General features: G+C 38.5%; 2 protein-coding genes across 2 annotated transcripts in view; one reads left to right on the top strand and one right to left on the bottom strand.

The window, feature by feature from the left end:
- Nucleotides 1-23,797, top strand: part of LOC121429395 (dynein regulatory complex protein 9-like) — a 27,687-nt gene extending 3,890 nt beyond the window's left edge. Inside the window, exons 2-10 of the mRNA XM_041626375.1 lie at nt 9,556-9,746; nt 11,423-11,670; nt 12,581-12,709; nt 15,555-15,667; nt 16,245-16,375; nt 17,848-17,922; nt 19,902-20,033; nt 21,654-21,755; nt 23,340-23,797. Coding sequence (XP_041482309.1) covers nt 9,621-9,746; nt 11,423-11,670; nt 12,581-12,709; nt 15,555-15,667; nt 16,245-16,375; nt 17,848-17,922; nt 19,902-20,033; nt 21,654-21,755; nt 23,340-23,465 — 1,182 coding nt within the window. The 5' untranslated portion in view covers nt 9,556-9,620 and the 3' untranslated portion in view covers nt 23,466-23,797. The remainder of the gene's footprint in view (nt 1-9,555; nt 9,747-11,422; nt 11,671-12,580; nt 12,710-15,554; nt 15,668-16,244; nt 16,376-17,847; nt 17,923-19,901; nt 20,034-21,653; nt 21,756-23,339) is intronic.
- On the bottom strand, nt 947-5,359 carry LOC121430260. The gene is made up of 2 exons (XM_041627536.1): nt 4,387-5,359; nt 947-3,909 (listed from the first exon to the last, which is right to left on the bottom strand). The coding sequence occupies exons 1-2, from the start codon at nt 5,357-5,359 to the stop codon at nt 947-949; spliced, it is 3,936 nt and encodes a 1,311-aa protein (XP_041483470.1).

The raw sequence follows: 23,797 nt of genomic DNA, 5'->3' as shown, positions 1-23,797 counted from the left end.
GGTTTAAGTTTAGACTCCGTTTATTATCAGAGTACTCATGATGCAATTAATGAAATCATAGTTACTTAAAATTGGATGTCAATCAGAATATAATTAAATATTACAAATATATAACCAGGAAATTATGTTCAGTAACCAGTCTTGCATAAATCAAATCGTTTAAATGAAATTGTGTGTGACTTCTATGGAAGCTGGCTAGAGTTCAAGGTCCGGAGATTTTGAAGTAAATGTTCCTTGCTTTAGGCAAAGCAAGTAGTGCGGACATGTAATGGCCAGATGGTACTGTTCTTACTTTCCTTTTGAAGATTAGCGAGTTGCAAATGGGTACAGCACGAAGATTCCATAACAGTTCCCCACCACACAGAGGCTTGACGCCATCATCTCTCACTCAGTATTGCGAGATTCACGAAGTTAATTCATCACACAGGAGGGGGAAGTTCTGTCACACGCTGTCTAACCCTTCAGTTGGCTTTATACTCTGTCCTAGTCCCCAAAGGGAGGAGCCACAATTCAGCTTTGGTAGTGCTTGGCTTCAAAATAAATTCAGTAACATGGCTGATAAGGAATGGACATGCTAGAAGTCTTTCCTCTATGACCACCTAAATGGCTTCCTCAATTAGCAGTGAGACAAACTGAGAAACCCCTCACATACAACCCATTCACTTGTACACACTCATTCAAATCCGCTCAACCATCCTAGAGTCACTCTCACTACCACTCACACTCCTGCTCTAGCAACTTATTTGCATTACAAAGAAAAGCGAATTGCAGCTCCTGTATATCTGAAATGAAGAAAAAGTATTTGGTTACAAAGAAGGGTAGTTTTCTGACAATTTCCTCCCTCCTTAGATAAAAAAAAATTGTGTAAGCATAATTTTTTTGGAATGAGAAAACATTCTTAAACATTCTGAACAATTTCAAATATGGACTCAAGCGATGCAGGGGTTTATTCGTTGAACTCAGCTCGACTTAGGAAGTCAGCGCCCACATTCTGAGAACTTTTAATACTCTCAACTCTGAAGCGATAGGGCTGAAGAGTGAGTGCCCAGCGCATGATCCGCGCGTTTGTCTGTTTTGCGCGATGAAGATACGTCAGGGCTTGATGGTCAGTCTGAAGTACGAACTCTCTACCATACAGGTATGGTTCATACTTCTGTATTCCCCATACAATGGCCAGAGCCTCTTTCTCAACTGTGGCGTATGATTTCTCACGAGGCAGTAACTTCTTACTTGAATAGCTCACAGGAAACTTCTCCTTTGTCTCTTCATTCTCCTGAAGTAGGACGGCACCTATACCGATATTCGACGCATCCGTGCGAAGAAAGTATGGCTTATCACTGTTAGGCAACTGAAGGATTGGCGAAGAGGCGAGATGCGCTTTCAATGCATTGAAAGCGCCTTCCTGGCTATCCCCCCATTCGATGCGATTGGGCAGCTTAGCCTTCGTGAGATCAGTTAGTGGAGATGCCACTGCCGCAAAGTTGGGAATAAATCGGCGGTAATAACCCACGAAGCCCAGGAAAGAACGCAGCTCTTTCTTGGTGCGAGGAGGCTTGGCATCCTGGATCTTGAGGAGCTTGTCACTCTGAGGTCGTAAGGTCCCTTTACCCACTACATGGCCAAGAAACTCTAGTGATTGACAACCCACTTCGCACTTGCTCGGTTTAGCAGTCAGGTGAACCGATCGCAACCTCTCAAGGAGTGCTGTGAGAACCTCGATGTGATTCTCCCATGTCTTGGTATGGATCAATATGTCGTCAATGAAATTGTCGGTCTTCTCCAAGCCTTGTAGTACCTGTCGCATCATCCTGGTGAACGTGGCTGGCGCGTTGACGAGGCCAAAGGGCATCATTCTGAATTGGAACAAGCCAGCTGGTGTAAGGAATGCAGTGTAGGGCTTGGCACTTTCAGCAACTGGTACCTGCCAATAACCTTTGGTGAGGTCCAACTTGCTGAAATAACAATCTTGAGATATTGACGCAAAGATGTGTTCTGGATCAGGGAGTGGCTCTGCATCAAACACCGTCATCCGATTCAAGGTCCGAAAGTCGATGCAGAATCGTTTACTACCATCCTTTTTGTCAATTAGCACAATGGGAGAAGCGTAGGGTGACTGGGACGGTTCAATAATCTCCATGGTAAGCATGTCTTCCACTTCTTTCCTCACTGTCGTCTGTAAGGCATGTGGAATGGGATACTGCTTCTTCCGAAAAGGCTCGCTCGATGTAAGCTGGATGTCATGTGTCATAACATCGGTTTTCCCTGGCAAGTCAGTGAGAACGTCAGCATATTCTCCAAGGACTTCACGAAGTTGGGTCTTTTGAGTTTCTGACAACTCCTCATTGACATGTACTTGGGAAGGCCCCTCTTTTGCAGTCAGTGCAGGAGTTTGACAACAGACCGACTTGTTTGGCAACGGGATGTCAAAGTCTTGTGTTATCATGGCAGCGGCCTCATTTCGTTCATGATAGGCTTTAAGTAAGTTCGCATGAAAGGTCTTGATTTGACCGTTGAGGTCTATCTTATAATCACTTTGACCTTGACGACCAACTACGGGGAAAGGTCCCTTCCAGTGGAGAAGTAACTTGTTGTTTGCAGTAGGGAGTAACAGCAACACCTTATCCCCAACAGCAAAGGAGCGATTGCGGCTTTTCTTGTTGTAGTAGGCTTGTTGTGACTCTTTTGCCTTCTTCAGGTGTTCGTGGGCTAACTTACAAGTGTCTTGTAGTTTGTTCTGCAATTCAAAGACGTATTCGTAGGTACTGCGGGTCTCATCATGTGGGGATTCACCTGTCCACAGCTCCTTAAGCAGGGTTAGAGGCCCACGGACCCGCCTGCCATAAATCAACTCAAACGGAGAGAAGCCTAAGCTTGCCTGAGGGGCTTCACGATAGGCGAACAGCAGTGCTCCAAGATATCTATCCCAATCAGTTGGTTTCTCTGCACACATTCGGCGGAGCATCAACTTCAGGGTTCCGTTGAATCTTTCCACCAAACCGTTCCCAGCAGGATGATAAGGAGTGGTGAACAGTTGGCGCAACGACAGCAGTTTAGTCACTTCTGCGAACAAACCCGAAGTAAACTGAGATCCTCTGTCACTAAGAATTTCCTGTGGCACACCAATACGAGAAAAAATATCGACAAGAGCATCAACAATGGTTACTGCTTCAATATTTTTCATAGCAATAGCTTCGGGGTACCGGGTGGCAAAATCTACTAAGGTAAGTATGTACTTATTACCTCGAGATGTCCTTGGTTCTATAGGACCCACAATGTCAACCGCTACACGTTTGAATGGCGTGTCGATGATGGGCATGTCACCCAAGGGAACTTTCTGAACTCTTCCTTTCGGGAAGGTTCTTTGGCAAATGTCACAAGATTGGACAAAACGGGATATATCTCCAATTATACCTGGCCAATAGAAGTTTCTCAATATCCGGTCAGAGGTCTTCTTGATTCCTTGGTGACCACCAAGGAGTGATTCATGGGCAATCTTCATCACTTGCTGGCGAAGTGATGTTGGAAGAACTACCTGCAAATCAGTTACATCAGTCTTAGGGTCTTTGTTTTCCCTATAAAGGATCCCCTTTTCCACAAGAAACCGTGATACAGATCCATCTTTACTAACCTTTGGATCACTGTCTTGTGCTAGCTGGAAGCAACGACTTAGGGATGAATCAGACTGTTGCTCCTTTAGTAGGGACTTTGCTGTCACAACATCGGTGATGGGAGGAGGTACTCTCAAAGGTTGAGCTGGTTTGTCAGTTCTTGCTTTCTGTGCTCGGGTCTGAACAGCTTGAGCCTGGTCGAGTATTCCATCAGTGCTTGGTTGCTCTATCTCTGGTGGTGAGTAGTCTGGCTTCCACTCTGGGTCTGGGTCTGATGGACAACGGACACCTGATATGTTTCCTAAAACAAGATCATAAATTGGGTTTTTAACACATAGAGCAGTAACATCACCCTTATAAAATGGGGTATCAATGTGAACACGTGCTACTGGCATCTTTCTGACTGTGTGATCAATCAACACACAAACCCTGATCTCACCGGTCAATTGGTCCTCATGGACTAGGCCCCTTCGGATGATAGCTCCGCTACATCCACTATCCCTAAGGACTTTAACTTGTTGTTTACCAACGAATCCTGCAACTACTGGCATTTCCTCGGAGTTCCTCTCTCCACAGGCAGCAGATAGTACGGGGATTCGGTGACCGCATTTCAGTGTTACACGGTCTGAGTCAACACAGCATTCTTCTAGCTGTTCAGGAAAGGCACAAAAAGCGATAACATCCTGTTCAGGATGTGTCAGGTTATCGTTAGGATCATGGTTAGAGTGATCATTATCTTCCAATTGTGCATCTGGGGAAATATCATTAAGATAGTCACCTGTTTCATCATCAGCTAACTCTTCAACATCGTTTCCAGTTTCTTGAAGAAAGGACGCATGAACTGGTGTTGAACGGAAACGGCAGTCATTAGCAAGATGACCTGGTCTCTTACAGATGTAACCGGTCCTAGGAGGACGGAGACGATTCGGTGGTCCCATAGGACGAGTTGACTGGTTCATCTTCTGAGGTTGACTAGTCGAGGGACGATTAGGAGTTGCCGAGCTGGGCTTCCTATCAGGTTGACAGAATTGGGAGAACGTGGATCTTCTGGCTTCAACAAAATCCTCAGCTAACTGTCCAAGTTCTTCAAGTGTTGAAACGCCGTGTTCCTTTAAGAAAATCAACAAATCTGGAGAACATTTACTTAAAAATTGCTCCCGTACCATTAGCTTTTTTAGTTCGTAGAAGTTATTACCAATATTTGCAAGTTGTAACCATCTATCAAACAAATTATCTAATCTGAGGATGAATTCATGTGAATTTTCATCTTTTTCTGGTCTAGCGTTGCGGAATTTCTTACGGAAGCCTTCCTCTGTCAAGTTAAAACGTTTAAAGAGGGCTTCTCTCAATTGATCATAGTCTTGGGAACTCCTTGCAGGCAACCTAGCATATACCTGCAAGGCCTTGCCAGAGAGCAGGGCACTAAGGTTCAATGCCCAGGTGTCCCTAGGCCACCCGTGCACCACGGCATATTTTTCAAACCGGAGAAGATAGCTATCAAGATCATCCTTTTCCTCATTAAAAATGGGGAGTTTAGGCACTTTTACTTTTGGTTTAGAGAGTGTTTCCTCATTTTCAATTCTCGATTCAGAGAGTTTTGTTTTGAGTTCCAAAATAGCTATTTCATTTCTTTTCAATTCAAGTAACTGCACTCGCTCTTCTCTAGCTGCAGACTCTCTTTCTCTAACAAACTGCAATAAGCTCTCACCTTCTAAGCCTTCTGCTTTTCCAATCTCTGCCCACTTTTCCATTTCATTTAGTTTTAGCTATTTACATCAAATACCTTCAATTAAGGTGAGGTGGCTATGATCCAAAGCTTACGTAACAGTCAAAGAAACATGGATAACATTCATGATAATAATTATAGGTTACATAAAAATATAGCATAAAAGTGACTGATAATGAATTAAAAGATCATTCACAAATACAAATATCTAGTCCAAGCAAAACTTCCTGTTGAGTTAAATTTCCCGGGTTTCGGCACCAAAATGTCAGGAAAATGCTTGGACACAAACAGAGTACAGAGTCGAGGAGGTTTAAGTTTAGACTCCGTTTATTATCAGAGTACTCATGATGCAATTAATGAAATCATAGTTACTTAAAATTGGATGTCAATCAGAATATAATCAAATATTACAAATATATAACCAGGAAATTATGTTCAGTAACCAGTCTTGCATAAATCAAATCGTTTAAATGAAATTGTGTGTGACTTCTATGGAAGCTGGCTAGAGTTCAAGGTCCGGAGATTTTGAAGTAAATGTTCCTTGCTTTAGGCAAAGCAAGTAGTGCGGACATGTAATGGCCAGATGGTACTGTTCTTACTTTCCTTTTGAAGATTAGCGAGTTGCAAATGGGTACAGCACGAAGATTCCATAACAGTTCCCCACCACACAGAGGCTTGACGCCATCATCTCTCACTCAGTATTGCGAGATTCACGAAGTTTTAAATTCATCACACAGGAGGGGGAAGTTCTGTCACACGCTGTCTAACCCTTCAGTTGGCTTTATACTCTGTCCTAGTCCCCAAAGGGAGGAGCCACAATTCAGCTTTGGTAGTGCTTGGCTTCAAAATAAATTCAGTAACATGGCTGATAAGGAATGGACATGCTAGAAGTCTTTCCTCTATGACCACCTAAATGGCTTCCTCAATTAGCAGTGAGACAAACTGAGAAACCCCTCACATACAACCCATTCACTTGTACACACTCATTCAAATCCGCTCAACCATCCTAGAGTCACTCTCACTACCACTCACACTCCTGCTCTAGCAACTTATTTGCATTACAAAGAAAAGCGAATTGCAGCTCCTGTATATCTGAAATGAAGAAAAAGTATTTGGTTACAAAGAAGGGTAGTTTTCTGACAGTGACCAAATGATATCTTGGGGGGGGGGACACAGGAAACAAAATTGAAAATTGACAAGCCAAAAAAAATTAAAAAATAAGGTTATTAACAAAAAATTGAGGGGGGGAATCGTCCCCTCCCCACCTCAAATTTAGGGGGATACGTCCCCCTCCACTTCCGCCGCCTATGATTCCTGGTGCTTGGAGATCTGCGAAAGGCATGCTATAACATCCACTTAAGTTCCATTTCCTTTCATGTTTTTTTCCTCTTCTTAGTGAGCATCTCCAAGTGTTCATATTTTTTCAGTGTCCTTTTTTAGATTTATCAAACTCAGTTTTATTACCTGATAAAATTCTGTCCCAAGAATTGAACACTTTGATCAAATTTGGTTACTATAACTGAAAATATATAATAAAAGGCAAAATAATTATGAGAAAAATAATAAAGAAAAACAGTTACTCAAATCAAATTCACTCAAAACCATACACTAATGTACTCTCCTCAAAAATCAGTTCTCACTTTTAGGTATTGATCATTCATTCAGTCAATAAAATAATAAAAACAGACAGGAGGTCCTCCTCAAAATAAACACAAACACAGTGTCTCACATACACACTACACATTAAGAGTAAAATCAGTTTGTATCTTTCGTGGGATTTGTTTTTTATGTAAATCTGGATTCTTCTTGTTAGTAGGGCCTTAGGTCACTCTGACTTGAACTTAAAACTTCCAATCTCAAGAAGGCAAGATATATCTCAGTAGATAGTCATTATCAAGATGTTTAGGAGTTCAATCTGGTGGTGAGGTTATTCATGATGGCATCTGATATTCTGGCAGAAAGAATGAGAAATAAAAAAAGTGCATAAATACAATAATTTATTTTTTCAATGCAAATTAAATTAACGAGTCATTCAAGATAGTGTGTATTGTTTAGAGGGGGGGGGGGGGGGGGTGATGGCATGACAAGTTTTTAGTCCAAATTATTTTTATCTTCATTTTTTTCCACTTTGTATTACCATTTATTCAAAAATTGCAATAAACATATTAATAAATGAATTTTAATCTAGTTGGCAAAAGAAAAACCAGTGGCGCGGCAGTGCAAAGAAAAGGCCAGTAAAAGGCAGTAAAGCACTGTCTGAGTGACTGACACCACGGCACTGACAGTGAGGTGAATGTTAATTTTCCAGTGCATGCACATTATTGTCCCATCATATTCACTCGTTTTCAGAAAATATTTAGTTATTCCTCATATGACCATGATTATCTCATTCATGTCATTACTCTGGTGTTTATTCATGATTTTAAATTCAGGAAATCATTTAGCAAACAAAGAAAACAAAGCATTTCTTGACTGTGATTCCGTGTGATTCAAGTTCAATTTCATTTCTGTGTTTCACACGTACGCACGCACGTGACGTAATCTTGATCTCTAATCTGCTAATTGTTATGTTAATTAATCATCCCGTGCGCGCGATTAAAATGGCTCGAAATTCGACCAAATTCAAGGGCAGCTCAGCTTGTAAACCTCACTGAGAAGGGCTTCCACAGCCCTTGCGATTCCCCGCGCTGCAATTTAACTGCAAGAAACAGAAAGGAAATCAATTCAAGTTTCACAATCAACGGAAAATCCAGAACCCTTCGAGACCCATTTTGCAAGAAATACAACTAATTAAGGTAAGAATTGAGAGCAACTCAAAACATTTTTGACTTACCGACACTTTCATGGTTATTTTTGAAAGATTTCATGGAATTTGGGGCACGAAAATGACTTCGGTAGCTCGCGAAAGTCCTATGCATTACGATGACATATTTTTCATCGCACGGGAGGACAATCACAAAGAGAAAATATCATATCCGCGCTGACAGGGGCTTAATTTTGACGATATCGCATCGCTATGCGATTTCACTCATTGACAAGCGGACGAAACTTACGTACAAATTTTGAGCACTTCCGCGACAGCGCCATCTAGTGACTACGGCCGTGCCTACTGATGGCCGAGTCTAGACTTCTATTATTTCTTCCATTTTCCTTCATCAAAAAAACAAAATTTAGGGGTAATCGAGAAGGGTGCAAAACCGCACCCTTAGTTTCTCCAAAGTCGCTGTAGTTAAGCAGCAGTTGTTTGTTTCACCATTACAAGTCCGATGGCTGTCATCAGTCTGTGTAGGAGGAGGACATAAAAAATCAGAAAATGTTGAAAACTTCTCAAGAAACAGTGGATTGATCAGTGTTCTCGAGTCAAAACCACTACCATTTTGGGGGATGTGAATTGAATGTAGTGAAAAAAGCGGAACTTTTAGCTCTGTGTGCACTCACCCTACTACTGTAGGATCTAACACAGGGAGCTCCGGCCTGCGAAGCTCTGGGGCCGGAGCTCCCTGGGTTAACTAGGATCTTACTGTAGTGGAACTGTTAGTCCACCTAATTCAATTAACAGCAAAAAATAATGATGGGACTTTACTCAGCTTCACTCACACTATCGCACAAAGAACTGCGTTTGGCAGTGGATTTCTAACTAGTGCTGCGATGCCACTTTTGGCGTCCACAACACACGACTTCTATGGCTTGATATTTCTGTGTGCAGCGGCATGTAATGGACTCATGAACCCTTGACTCAGCTCAGGGTTTGTTTGTGTATGTGTTATCGCACTGGACTTAAAAACAAATATGAATAATATAATATAAAAACGTTTATCTTCTTGAACTAATAAAACACTGATGCTTTAGTGAAATGGAGATCCTCACTAGGTCTGGGTCGATGTTGTTCGTTTTGGGCCTGTTTCTCGCCCTAGTAGTCTCCTTGGTAGACACGTGGTGTTGAGAACTCAAAGGTAGAAAAACTGCTAGGAAATTGCTAGGTAAGATCTGGGTCCACCACATTGTGTTACTTGTTTTACTGGGATCTACAACTCGCAAGTTCGTATGAACTTTTCATTAGTTTCTGTTTTTCTCTTATACATGTAATTTTCATTCTTGTACATATTGTATACATTTTTTTATATTGGTGAGATTGAACTTGAAAAAAAAAGCAAAAAATCATTATTAACCATGTCTTTTAGTTAAGAGTATTTTTGATAAATCTTTATAATTCTTCCTCAGATTGAGACCGAATAGATTCCAAGATTTTACCATTCGGAGCTGAGGAGCAGAAGAAGGGAGGCGAGATGTCGGAGCTAACATCTCTTGATTCTGTGTACCTCAGCACAGTATTAGCTGATACAGTGGATCAGCTGGCAGTGCTGGGGAAGATTATGCCGTCAACTTTTGAAGGAAGGCAGGATGCAAATGAGGTAGATAAGATAATAATAGTTCCATTTGTATAGAGCAGCTACTATAATTGCATATACTCTACTGCGCTTGATACTCCAAGGAATAAATCCTACCGGGTACCCATTCACCTCACCTGGGTCGGGTGCAGCGCAATGTGGGTCAATTTCTTGCTGAAGTAAAACGCGCCATGGCTGGGATTCCTGGGAACCCACGTCCCACTGATTGAAAGACGAGAGTCGTAACCACTAGACCACGACGCCCCTCTTACCACAGTAGTTACCATAATAGTACATGTATTCAAACCCACCTCACCCAATGATATAGATAAAGACAAAGCGAACTTTTAAAGGGGAATATCACCCCAGTTGTTAGTTGGTTTTAAGAAAAGCCCCAAAAAAAGAAAGAAATTGAAGTTTTGATGAAAATCAAAGCATGAGACAATTTGGAATTTCGAAAATAAAAAATGAATATATGAGGAATTATATATTTCTTTTAAAGAAAATCTGTCTCTGATAATATATCCACTGCACAAATAAAATTTCAATAATTGAAAACCTTCAATTCTGAACAAAAATCAATGTGACTAATCAAAATATTTTCCATTTAGAAACTATATTTCTGATGATATATCCCCTGCACAAATAAAATCACTTTCATGTTTTTTTTTAATGTCATTTAAAAAAAATCATCACACACCACATATTGTGGGGCTTGCTCTTCTGTGATATCAGAAAAACAAAACTTTTAAAATTCACAACTTTTTTATTCTTTGACAAATCTTCATCAAACCTCAATAATATTTTTTCTATTTTTCTGGGTTTTGTTAAGACCACATTATCATTGGGGTGAACCTCCCCATGAAGTGCTCCTCTACAAGAAGTTTTGATTTCTTGAATCTCCCACCAAAACCTATATTGTAGAATTAAAACATGTTTCTTAAGGATGTCCATGTCTAGCATTAGCTTTGATTTATTAACGTTTGGAATCTGGGCCTCAGGATATAAATTCGGTAGCTCATGATTGTATGTTTTATTATGCAGTGTCACAGTTTTTTTCAAATCTGCTTGTCTATATACTTAAGATTGATCGCAGAAAGTTCTTCAAAGAGATGAGGGTCAATTTCAACTTTTGCTTGATTTTAGTGGATTTTTGTGGGGGTATACATTTAAAGCATACTAAACATATTTTTTTAATTTGTGCATTTCATATTCATGCATGTATGTAGCGCTCTTGATGTCACTCATTCTAGTTAATTGTGAGAAATGATGGCTTACTCAAGACCATGCATTGATTAATAACTTTTTTTCTTTCAATTAATTTCAAATTAAAAACTTTACTTTCTATAGCTTTCCTGGGAAGTCAATAGCTCCACTAATTAAGCCTTATTCTTTCTGACAGGGGTCGCGGAAGCAGGGGGGGGGGCTGGGCTTCAGCCTTCCCCCCACCTTTTTCCAAAACCGTGTACAAAAACGTAAAAATGACCATATGATTGTGATTTTCTGCATGGTCAGCCCCCTCACTTTTGGCTCAGCCCCCCACTTTTCAAAACTGTTCCGCGGCCCCTGTCCGACCCATGTTATTTTGTGTCTGAGGACTAAGTGGTTGTCCCACAAGCCTGTCATGATAACGTTGTTGATACATGTTTTATGAAATACGTCAATCGTAATCCATTCTACGTTCAACTTCCCATGATTAGATGGTCGGAGATGAAATCAGTCAGATCCTTGACAGTCAAAAGAACCTGGAATCCAAGTACGAGAATCTGATCCAGCAGAGGGCCGACCTTCGGGCGGGGCCAAAGCGGGATGCGGGCCGTCTCCACGACAACAACCAGGAGATCGGATCTGTGGTGGGCGGTCTCCGGACTGCCAACCAGACGTTTGCCAAGAGCTTGAAGCAGAGTCCGTTGACATCAGATAATCTTTACAAGATGCAGGATGATAGGTTAGAATCCTCCCTGTACCTCTACAATATTGGCATATCTCTATGTTGCGCATAAAACTGTTATATATGACAAATTTGCAAAATGTCATATATTTCTCTTTTTTTGACATCCGACTTCAATGAATGATTGAAATGAGGAAATTGTTGGTACACATATGGAGATACGTGTATGTTGCTTCTATGTCAAAGCTCAGTAACAGGATTGGGAGAATTAAAAAATGCCTTTGGAACCAAACTGGTTGAAAGATAAACCAATGGATTCACCAGCTGGATTGGATCTCCTAGCTGGAAGAATTTGTCTTGAGTTTGTCTACTTCAAAAGAATCAAGCACGAACAGGCCAGCAGTTTGATTTTCTAGGGGTGCAATAGACTTAATCCCAATAGAAGGCTACGCTACAAGTTTGTCTGTTAAAAGGCATACTACTATTTGGACATTATTCTAAAATGCAGTATTTATGCAAATAGGAATAAATAATTTGGTTTATACATTAGTATGTTTATTCTTTTATCTTCTAATTCAAATAAACTGTTTGTTGGAGTGGACTTGATTAATGATGTTATTATACCCTCCTCTATTCTAAGTAAAACACGGAGCGTCTGACAGGACGGTCACTTTAAAAAAAGTCTTTCGGAGGACGAGTTATGACTCCATTTCATCAGACAGGTGTTCTACCTTGTCCAATCAATATGATTTTTTATAATAAGATGAAGTCATCTAGTGTAGCCACCATACTCTTCTGTGCTTTGATGTACTCCTCTTGCTTACACTTTACAATTGAAATAATGATTTAATTAACTCCTTCCCCACAGTGATGCGTTTTCAATGAAGAATGGATATACAATGAGATTGATGATAGAAGTTTTACAGTCCATGTATTCAAAGATTGCGTTCATTTTCTTTCCCCTCAGACAATTCCTTCAAGATGTTCTGAGTGCAACATTGGATGAGATGAATCGACAAAAGATGTTTTCAGCCCTTGTCCAGGCTGTTACCATGGAGAAAGATAAGAAGGCGGAGCTTCAAAACACTATTCTCAAGTAAGTTGAATCTAGCAATTTCACAAAGGTGGTTTTGAAAACCTACGGTTCAATCCATGGTTTATTCAGATTTCCTTTATAAATTATGCTTAATTTAGCGCGTATATAAAAAATGTCCAATGCTGATGCATGCTTTTGTCACAGTGCGTAAAATTGACGCCTGTTAACATGGTTAGATACGCTATTTTATTCATGAGTCAACTGTTTGAAGAGTGGACTCATTAATCCAAAACAGTGGACTCATGAATAAAATAGCGTGAATAACCACGGCAACAGGCATCAATTTGGGCACTGTGGCGAAAGCGGGCATCAGTATTTGACAGTTTTAATATACGCGGTAAAATAAGCGTAATTTATACAGGAAATATGCCATGGACACAACCGTGGGTTTTCAAAACTACCTTTGTAAATTTTGGCCTATAAGGTTTTAAAATAAGATCTCATGGTTAAGAAAACACCATGATCTTTTAGTTGGAAAGAAATTCTTATACCTAATTAAAACAAGTTTACTTGGAGAGTACACCATGCACTTAGCACGGCATCCTGACTTGTGGATCCTGCCGAGTCTCGTCGTTGAAGTAGAAATACTTTATTATTCTCTGCCATTTTTGCCGGCATCTTATGTCAAGTAGAAACAATATACAATTTTCCCTAAGGGGTAGATTTTTATGTCTGCAACTAGAGATTGTCCTCTCCTGAAATTTCCTGTATTCTATCTGTGGATTAATTTAATGACATTTTCAACTAACCATAACCTGACCCAGTGTTCTAAAAAATGTTTTATCTTACATCTTAAGATTGATTTTTTTTAATGTGATTATAAATAGAAAATAATACCTGTGGCCTCTTGTGCAAGTCAATAATGCAAACCAACACATTTTTCTTGTTACTCTGAAAATTAAATCCTTAAAATGATATAGCAAGAGAAAGTAATTCAAATGAAAAATAACATTTCCTGAAAATTGGCAATTAACAGGCAATTCAGAAACCGAATGGGTTGGTTTGTCGGTAGCAGTAGTTCAGTTCTGTGGGGTGCCGTTTGTCATTGCAATCATGAAAAAAATATTTTAATCATTCAGTGGAATGTTTTTTGTTTTTCAATTGTTGTAAAATTATATGATAATACAGGAAATATGAAGGAATTATTTGGTACTTAATCTTTTTTATGAATATTTTATTAAAAAAAAAAAACAACCTAGCATTCCACAGAAGTGTCTGAATTTTATGTTTAGTATGGAGTATGCAGAGCTGTCAAGTAGTACTAATTTTCCGTATTTAGTACTGAAAAATGAGAAGAATACTGATGGTTTCATGCAAAATACTGATTTTTCAAGTTTTGGTTTCATGTGTTGTCCTATGGTATTCCTTTGAAAATACTGATTTCCTCGCCAAAATACTGATTTTCAGCTTTAAAAATACTGAAATGTTCTTGTTCAGGTTGGCAGCTCTGAGTATGATACCGTCCATTGTAGGTTGTCGTATCCTGACACAGGCTTAAGTCCAGAAATGTTTATTTAAAGGACAAGTCCACCCCAACAAAAACTTGATTTGAATAAAAAGAGAAAAATTCAACAAGCATGACACTGAAAATTTCATCAAAATCGGATGTAAAATAAGAAAGTTATGGCATTTTAAAGTTTCGCTTCATTTCACAAAACAGTTATATGCACATCTCGGTTGGTATGCAAATGAGGAACTAATGACATCACTCACTCACTTGTTCTTTTGTATTTTATTTTTCTCGTCATTGTCATGTGAAATGAAGTTTCATTCCTCCCTGAACTCATGGAATTCCATTTTTAACATTTTGTGCTTCAGGCAAGGAGGTCCTAATCGTCAAATTCGTAAAAATTGAAATATGTATAATTCAAACAATAAAAAAACAAAAGAAATAGTGAGTGACATTATCGACTCTCATTTGGATGTAACTGGGTCGTTCATATAACTATTTTGTTAAAAATAAGCAAAACTTTGAAATGTCATAACTTTCTTATTTTACATCCGATTTTGATGAAATTTTTAGCATTGTGCTTGTTTGATTTTTCTCTATTGATTCATATCAACATTTTTCTGAGGTGGACTTGACCTTTAAATAACTGTTGAAATAGGTAAATTGCCAATTTGTCCTCTGCCAACACGTCCACTCACCACATGGTCTACCTTCATTTAGTCTAATGCCATTCCGCCTGTCAGCATTTGATCCAATAACCATTTGGTCCAATCATCACTTCGTCTAATCACCAGTTTGTCAATGACCATTTCGTCTCATGACCAGTTGGTCTAATATTTGCTTTATTTTCATTCATTTTGCCCAATTACTATTTAGCTTACCGTAATTATAGTCTATTAGACCAAATGGTATATGGACCAAACGGCTATGGGACCAATTGGTTAGACAAAATGGTGAGTGGATGGAATGGCAGTGAGACCATGCGGATATTGGACAAACTGATGGTAAACCAAATGATAGTTGAGGAGTTGGCAATTGGACGAATTTTCATTGGACCAAATGAAAGTAAACCTTGAAGTAGACCAGAGGGTTTTAGTTTTTTTTTCTACACTTTCAAATAAGTTTTCTTTAACATATTTATAACATTATACTACTCTATACTGTGTATACTGTTGCAAGAAACTTATGTTCAAGTGTATGTCCCCAAAATCAAGCACAAGCAACAAATTTTGATTGATTTGCATTCATTTGCAACTCAACTTCCTGGCAATGCCCATTATGCTTTGAATTTGGGACCTACATCTATTACAATTGAACGGATGTCTTTTGCAGTGCCTCATCTGTGTAAGTTGACCAAGTTTAATGTCAACATTTGGTTTTATCTTTGTGAACTAGAGAAGAGGAGGGTCGCAAGAAAATCAAATCCCTCCAGAAGCAGATCGCCACGGTGAGGGTCGAGAGAGAGGAGGAGACGCAACAACGGAACCAAATGATTGCTCATTTGAAAGGTAATATGGTAACAACAATAACATCAATAACAGTGTTGAAAGAGAAACTTGGCAATCAAATGCCAGGGTCCTGTAACACAAAGGTTAACAATTAATCGTACACTCAATTTACGATGGATTGTACATTGTAGTCTACGCAATCAATCATAGAAAAATGTTCTATGATCATTGCTAAGCTTTTTGTTATGGACCCCTGGTGATGAGTTCATTGTTGTCGACCAATCTCGCAGGATTAAAGCAAAGGAGTGATGTTACAAAAATGGCGCTTATTAATAGTAAGGTAAATTTGTATCGTGCAACCACTTTTTAAATATTATCTACTGCGCTTTGATAGAAACTTCTTATTCTATTATTGTAATACATAATTTACTTCCCTACACTTGTGAGTCTTTCACAATGTTTTCAAAGTAGGAACAGACCATCAGAAGTTGGTTCTACAGCTTACGAATCGCATAGCTGAATGCACAATCCCAAGTTATGTTTGTTCTAGTATAAGGTATTTTCCAGCGGAATCTTTTGTTGTGTACATATTTATGAAATGCGATAAATTAAAATTGATTATGCTGGTTCATTTCAGATCAACTGCAGGAGATGAAGGCTAAGACTAGTATGGAAGGCAAATATGTACAGAAAGATGCAGAGGTCGCAGTGGGTCAGATGCAGAAAAGATGCTACCTCACAGAGAAAGAGATGAAGGATGAAATCGAGGTGAGATTGATGGCGGTGGTGGTGGTGGTGATGATGATGGTGATGATTTTGATGATGATTTTGATGATGATTTTGATGATGATGATGATGACGATGATGATGGTGATGATGGTGGTGATGATGATGATGGTGGTGATGATGATGGTGATGGTAATGATTTTGAAGATGATTTTAATAATGGTGGTGATGATGCTGGTGGTGATGATGATGATGGTGATGATGATGATGACAATGATGATGATGGTGATGATGATGGTGATGATGATGAGGATGATGATGATAATGATGATGATTATGATGACGGTGATGATGATGACTTTGATGATTTTAATGATGGTGATGACGATGGTGGTGGTGATGATAGTGGTGGTGCTAGCAGTTGGTGGTGATGATAATGATAAAGAGGACAAGAAGTATCATGACGATGCTTGTGGTTATGGTCATACAGAACAGATGCTTGTTCACAAAGAAATGGATGAATGATGAAGATAAGATGATGGCAGTGTTGATGATGATGATGATTGTGTCGGTGTTGATGATGGTGATGATGATGGGGCTGCTGACGACAATAATGATGGCGGTGGTGGTGGTGGCAGTGATGCTAGTGCTGGTTGTGGTGATATTTTCATGATAATGATGAATATGGTAATGGTAGTGAACTAGTGATGTTGGTGATGATAGTGCTGGTAATGAATATATTGGTGGTGGTGGTTGTAGTCATGATGATAACTATTCATTTTTGTCTCACCCACCAGAATTGAAGGCAAGACTTAGGGATCCAAATGTCGTCCGTCTGTCACAAACCTAATGACACATAACTCCACAACCGTAAGTTGCTTTTCAACCAAACTTGGATGGTAGATGGACTTGGGGGACCTGCATGGTATGCTGCAGTCAGAGGTCACATGGAAAGGTCAAAGGGCATTTTTTAGGTCAATGTTAAAGTTCACATGCAGGTCAATGTTAAAGTTTACATGCAAGACTCTGTTATGACACCTAACTCCGCAACCGTAAGTCACTTTTCAACCAAACTTGGATGGTAGATGGACTTGAGGGGCCTGCGTGTTATGCTGCAGTCGGAGGTCACATGGTAAGGTCAAAGGTCATTTTCAGGTCAACGTTAAAGTTTACATGCAAGACTCTCTTATGACACCTAACTCCGCAACCGTAAGTCACTTTTCAACAAAACTTGGATGGTAGATGTACTTAGGCGACCTGTATTATATGCTGCAGTTGAAGGTCACATGGTAAGGTCAAAGGTCATTTTCAGGTCAACATTGAAGTTTACGTGCAAGGCTCTTACATGTATGACATGTGTTTTTCCAACCCAGTCATTTCACAATGACATTTTGATACAATTCTGTTGCATGCCCTTGCAAATCACGATATTTCTTATTATTTTCATTAGTGGGCGAGACACAAAATCGCTATTGCCTTGTTCCAATCCTGTTTCTTTTCCTTTCACCTTTCAGCTTCTAAAACAGAAAGTAGATGAGGAACAGAGAGTTAACACAGAAATAGAAACATATCTCAAGAGACATCAAACTGTAAGTGTAGAATTAATTTAATTTATTACTGAATCTCACAGACATTTATTCATTCTCATCAATGTAACAGTAGTATTTGGCAATTGGAGCTAAGAAAACAGTGAAACGCTATTAAATCAAGTATATCCCCCTGCATATCAAATACATTAAGTACATCCACAATTCATCAACATTTATAATTGGTATCAATTCTTATCTTACCTTATTTTTTTAACAAACATTTGTAATATTTACAGAACAAAAAATTACCATCAATATTTACAAAACCTTTGCGATGACCTTTCAATGTTGTATTGATGCAGACATATTTTGAAGAAAGATTGTGAATTAAATTCCAACAACAGTATGTTTGTCAAGTATTGACAACAAAAACTGCAGAGAATACCAATGTTTGTCTCTATGTGAAAAATTTAGTTTTTGCAGATGTATATCAATGAGAGCCCCGTCTTACAAAGAGTTACGATTGATCCAATCAAACTCAAGTATATGGAAATCAATCAACGTCATAATTTTTTCTTTCGGAAATTAGTTCAATGTCCTTTGAAAACAAAGAGAAGCATACTGAATTGTCAAGAAAAAAGTGAATGTATAATTTATAGGAAACGCTTTGAGCAAACATGCATTTTAGATGTTGAGGTTGCTGGCTTTCCATAGTTAAGATTGATTGGATCAATCATATCTCTTTGTAAGACGAAGCGCAGGTATAATCATTTATGTCTTGGCCCAACCTTTATTATAACCATTTGAAAGATGTGACCAGGGCTTGAACCCCAACCTGTATCAATCCGAACCTTCCCAATGTAGTGTAGCTTGGATTACAGGCCAACGACTCAACACCCAGTTTGCAATCATTGGTCTTTGATCAGGCAACATTTAAAGAAATGGTCCAGCCTGGAAACATTTATATCTTAATGAATAAAGTAAAATTCACAGAGCAAAATGCTGAAAATTTCATCAAAATTGAATAACAAATAACAAAGTTATTGAATTTTAAAGATTTGCATTATTACGGTGAAACAGTTCTAGGCATGTCTCTATGAATATTCATTAGGTGGGCTGATGACATCATAACCCCACTTGTTCTTTTGTATTTCATTATATGAAATTAGGTTTATTCAAAATTTTTCTACCAAGAACTAAAACAATCGCATTAACAACTGATTGAGTGCATTAGTTATTTATTGCCGCAACTTATTTCATCATAATGGAGACACATCATTTATGCATGTATGAAAAAATGAAACATTTATGATCTCATGTAATAATATCAGAAAAAGGAAAGTAGGGATGTGACATCATCAGCCCACCTAATGAATATTCATGATGATGTGTATGTAACTGTTTTCACAAAATATTGATAAAATTTAACATTCAATAGCTTTGTTATTGTTATACAAATTTGATGAAATTTTCAGCATTTTGCTCTGTGAATTTTACTCTATTTGTTTAAGGACAACTCCACCCCAACAAAAAGTTGATTTAAATAAAAAGAGAAAAATCTTACAAGCATAACACTGAAAATTTCATCAAAATCTGATGTAATATAAGAAAGTTATGACATTTTAAAGTTTCGTTTAATTTCATAAAACAGTTATATGCACATCCTGACTGGTATGCAAATGAGAAGACTATGATGTCATCCACTCATTTCTTTTGTGTTTTTTTATATGAAATATTCTTATTTTCTCATTGTCAAGTGATATAGCAATTAATTCCTCCCTGAACATGCGGAATTAGCATTGTTTAATACTATATGGTTCAGTCAAGTTGGTCCTTAATGTCAAATCTATAAAAAATGAAATATTGTATAATTCAAACAATATTAAAAAACAAAAGAAATAGTGAGTGCTGGACATCATCGACTGACTCACCTAGTTGTGCATATCACTGTTTTGTGAAAAATAAGCGAAACTTTAAAATGTCATAACTTATCAAATATTTTCAGCCCTGACCATCCCTTTGATTCATTTTTCTTGTAGGAAATGGAGGAGAAAGTTGAATATTGGATGGAGAAGTATGATAAAGATGTTGAAGCCAAGACGCATGAACTAGAAGTCCTCAAGGCTTCAAAGGCTAATGATCTGGCAAGGCTTCAAGAACTCACTAAATTGGTAAGAACCAGGGTTAAGTGTTTAGAGCACACATAATTGACTTCATAGTGCATTGGGATTTAATTTAAAGATAAATTCCAGTTGTGGTAACAATTTCAAAATGAGTTCGTACAGAACCCAATGAAATGACCACCAAAGTGTCTGTTTGTGTACATGTAAATAAAAAATATTTGCCAAAGGATTCTGGAAGAAATAGTGTAATTGCTGAGAAATTAGCAAATAAGCACTGGATTTGGGTCAAGCGTCGGGCCAACATTCAAAGCAATAATAATACACTGTCCCACGTGCGTTTATCTGTGTTGGTGATCTTCAGTGTGAACATGTTTCAGTGTCGATTTCAAGGTCTCACAAAGTTCAGTTTATGTAACTGTACCAGATCTAGATCCTCGATGATATAGTGACAATTAAGCTTGGTTTCACACACTTTCCCCTGTAATCAGTGTTTACTGCTACTACTTTCATTTGTCTTTAAATTCAGGTCTAAAGTTTTTGTTAAACTAGGGATAGCCATATTTAATCCAAATCTCGAACAGTACAGGGCCCCGTTGCAGAAAGAGTTGCAATCAATCGCAGCTCTAAAAATTTAGGCGCAACTTGATTTTCAACCAATCCACAGCACGCATTTTGGACTTGCGATTGATTTCTAGAGTTGCGAATGATTGCAACTCTTTCTGCAACGGACCCCAGGTTTGATTAACCAGCCCGTCTGCCACTCTAATGTATGGGGTTTATTTTTAATTGGTCTAATGCCAATTCATCCAATTACCAACTCGTCTACTATCATTTGGTCTACCATCAGTTCGTCCACTATCCACATGGTCTAATTGCCATTTTGTCCACTCACCACTTCGCATAATAATCAGGTAATCCAATAGCCATTTAGTCCATATACTATTTTGGTCTAATTGGAGTGTTACTTGGGCAATATGAATGAAAGTAAAATTGATATAGACCTACTGGTTGTGGGACGATTTGGTCATAGACGAACTGGTAATAGACGAAGAGATGATCGGAACAAATGGTTATCATGACGAAAACCTCCATGTGAGAACACTATACCCCAATTTCCTCAATCAATTCTCTTCTCCAAGTATGACAAACCCACTGCCCCAAGTTTAAGTATCAAAACACCGGTTTCTCGACCTCGGTCCGAAGATGACACAACAGCCCGAGCGCAAAGCTGCATACTTGACTGCATGAATAAATCCTTGACTAGTTGGTCCACATTTGTACAATAAATTTCTTTCAAAAGCACATCATTCTTTCCAATACACAATATGGCTTCTGAGAAAAGAGCAGCACTACTCATGCAGTACTTTCTTTAGTTCAAAAACTTGCCAAAGAAAGTGACCAGTCTTCTAATGTGGTTGGTTTGTTCATAGATAAGCATTTGATACAGTTGATCACAACATCCTCATTCACAAACTTTCTCACTACTTGAGGAAGGGTGCTCCCAATTTGTTTCACTTAATGATAATTTCTGTGAACACAAGCCTGTCATTTGTGGAGTACCTCAGGGCAGTATTCTTGGCCCACTTTTGTTTATAATTCATATAAATTACATCGAAAAGTCATTCATAATATTTTCATAATATTTTCTTCCCTTTTTGTCTTTGACAGTACGTAGAATATGAGCAGGTGTGTGTTGAAGATAGGATAGAGAAAGAGAAAGCGAGACGAAAGGCAGAGCAGGAAGAAGAGGAGCTCAAGTCATGTGTCTTGGTAAGAGACTGTATTTCATTAGGACAATATTTATTACAGCTAATAGGCCCAGGAAGGCACTTCCATTGACAAGTGGATACCATGCGTGACAAAAAAAACATGTAAAAAGGATCTCTTTTTCAAGATAGTGCACGTTACGTACGTAACATAATAAGGGTGTCAAAAACACTAAAATAATGAAAAAAAGTATATATTTCCTACGAAAAATATGTATTTACGGTCCAATTTGCGAGGGTATAAAGACTTAAATATCTTTTTGCCCCAACACTACGTGTTAAGAGTCTGATTTGAGTGAGGTGTTTGGGGTGGTACTAAACCCAATAAAAGTCAAGGTAGAGCTGATGTCTGTGATCACGTCTGTCACACAACATCATTGTACTTGTTTAGGGGGTCAATTCAGGGAATACTTTATATCAAGGGTACCGTTTTGTTTTTAAAACTTTTTAAGGGTTGGGTTTCACACGCCAATACTTGGTAAGGGGTGCATTTTTAGAACGAAAAATGCTTGTTTAGGGTGCTTTTCGAAACCCCATGGTCACGCATGGTATCCACTCGTCGATGAAAACGGCCCCCAACTAATAGGATCACATGATCTTCGAGTTGGCAATATTAACCTCTGAAATACATTAGTCTTTCGTTGTTGCATTGTTAAAATTAATATCAATTCATTTATTATTTATTTTTGTCAAATAATGTATCACTTTCAGTGCACAGTAAGAATGGCAGATTAAGAATGCAGGTTTTGTAGCAGTCTACACATTGGGTGATTTTAAGTCTGGTGGGTGTTTCATAAAGCTGTTCGTAAGTTAAGAGCGACTTTAAGAACGACTGGTGATCCCTTCTTGTGGTAAATGGTATATTCATTGGCGATGGTTTAGCGCGTAAGAAATGATCACCAGTCGTTCTTAAAGTCGCTCTTAACTTACGAACAGCTTTATGAAACGGCCCCCCGGTGTTGGCCTTGGTGTTGATATTTGGATTGCTTCCCCTAGCTCCAAAACTTACTCATAGTTTGTAAAACTGATCCAGATCACATTATTGACATCTCAACAACCAGTGAGTGACTTTTCAGGACCATCTTCATTTTATGTTTGGTGTTTAATCGTGTAAAAATTGACCTAACACCAATACCAAAAGGTCAACTCTGAACTTGAAATCACCCATTGCATTAGTAAGCTACCAGAGAAGAGGAGAATTTATCATTTTAGCCGTGGATGAATTAAACCTAATGATGCACAAAGAAGACTGGTTAAAATGCAGTATAAGGGTAAATCAAACAACCAGAAATGTTGATAAGTGATGTCTTAACTGGGAATACAAAGTTCACACTCGTTGAAACGTTACGAATTGCCAAAGTTTGACTTAAAGAGCAATGAACTATAAAACTTATGTTTTTTTTGCAAAATTTTGAGGACACCGATTGCCAGAATAGCATTGTATTTATCAATGGTTGTCGTCAAAAGTTGCTTCAATACAGAAATAGAAATTAAGGGAGAGTGATAACTGTATTAGTTTGTGGATGTTTTTTTTATATAAGCAGCAATTTGAGTATTTTTTTTCCTTTTTGTATTTTCTCCTTTACAGCTTCAGTCTTGGTGGAGGGGAGTGATGGTCCGGAAGCAGCTGGGTCCATACAGCAAGAAAAAGAAGAAGAAGGGGAAGAAAGGAAAGAAGGGGTCTGGAAAGAAGAAGGGGAAGAAAAAGAAGTAGATCACTCATTCGATCCAAGCCAGAGCCTTATCAATTCTTTATTTGTTTTGTTTTGTTTTCTTATCACACCGCCTTTCTGTAAATTTTGATGTCAATCTGACGATGAACATTTGCAGATGTATAGGGTGGAAGGTATAACAGTGATGACATTAAACATTCCAAAGGGTCAATATTCGCATGCAAAATAAAAATTCTCCAATTCCTAGTAATGACTATTGTTGGATTCCCTTTAGTGACACCAAATAATACTTTGGTTTACTGAAACATAAATTGTAGTAATGCAGGTTCGGGAGAATGTGGAAAACATGTCTTTGACCAGAAAAGCCGTTTTA

Source organism: Lytechinus variegatus, chromosome 16 (assembly GCF_018143015.1).
Source record: "Lytechinus variegatus isolate NC3 chromosome 16, Lvar_3.0, whole genome shotgun sequence".
Taxonomy (NCBI): domain Eukaryota; kingdom Metazoa; phylum Echinodermata; class Echinoidea; order Temnopleuroida; family Toxopneustidae; genus Lytechinus; species Lytechinus variegatus.
This window is presented reverse-complemented; position numbering and strand designations above follow the sequence as displayed.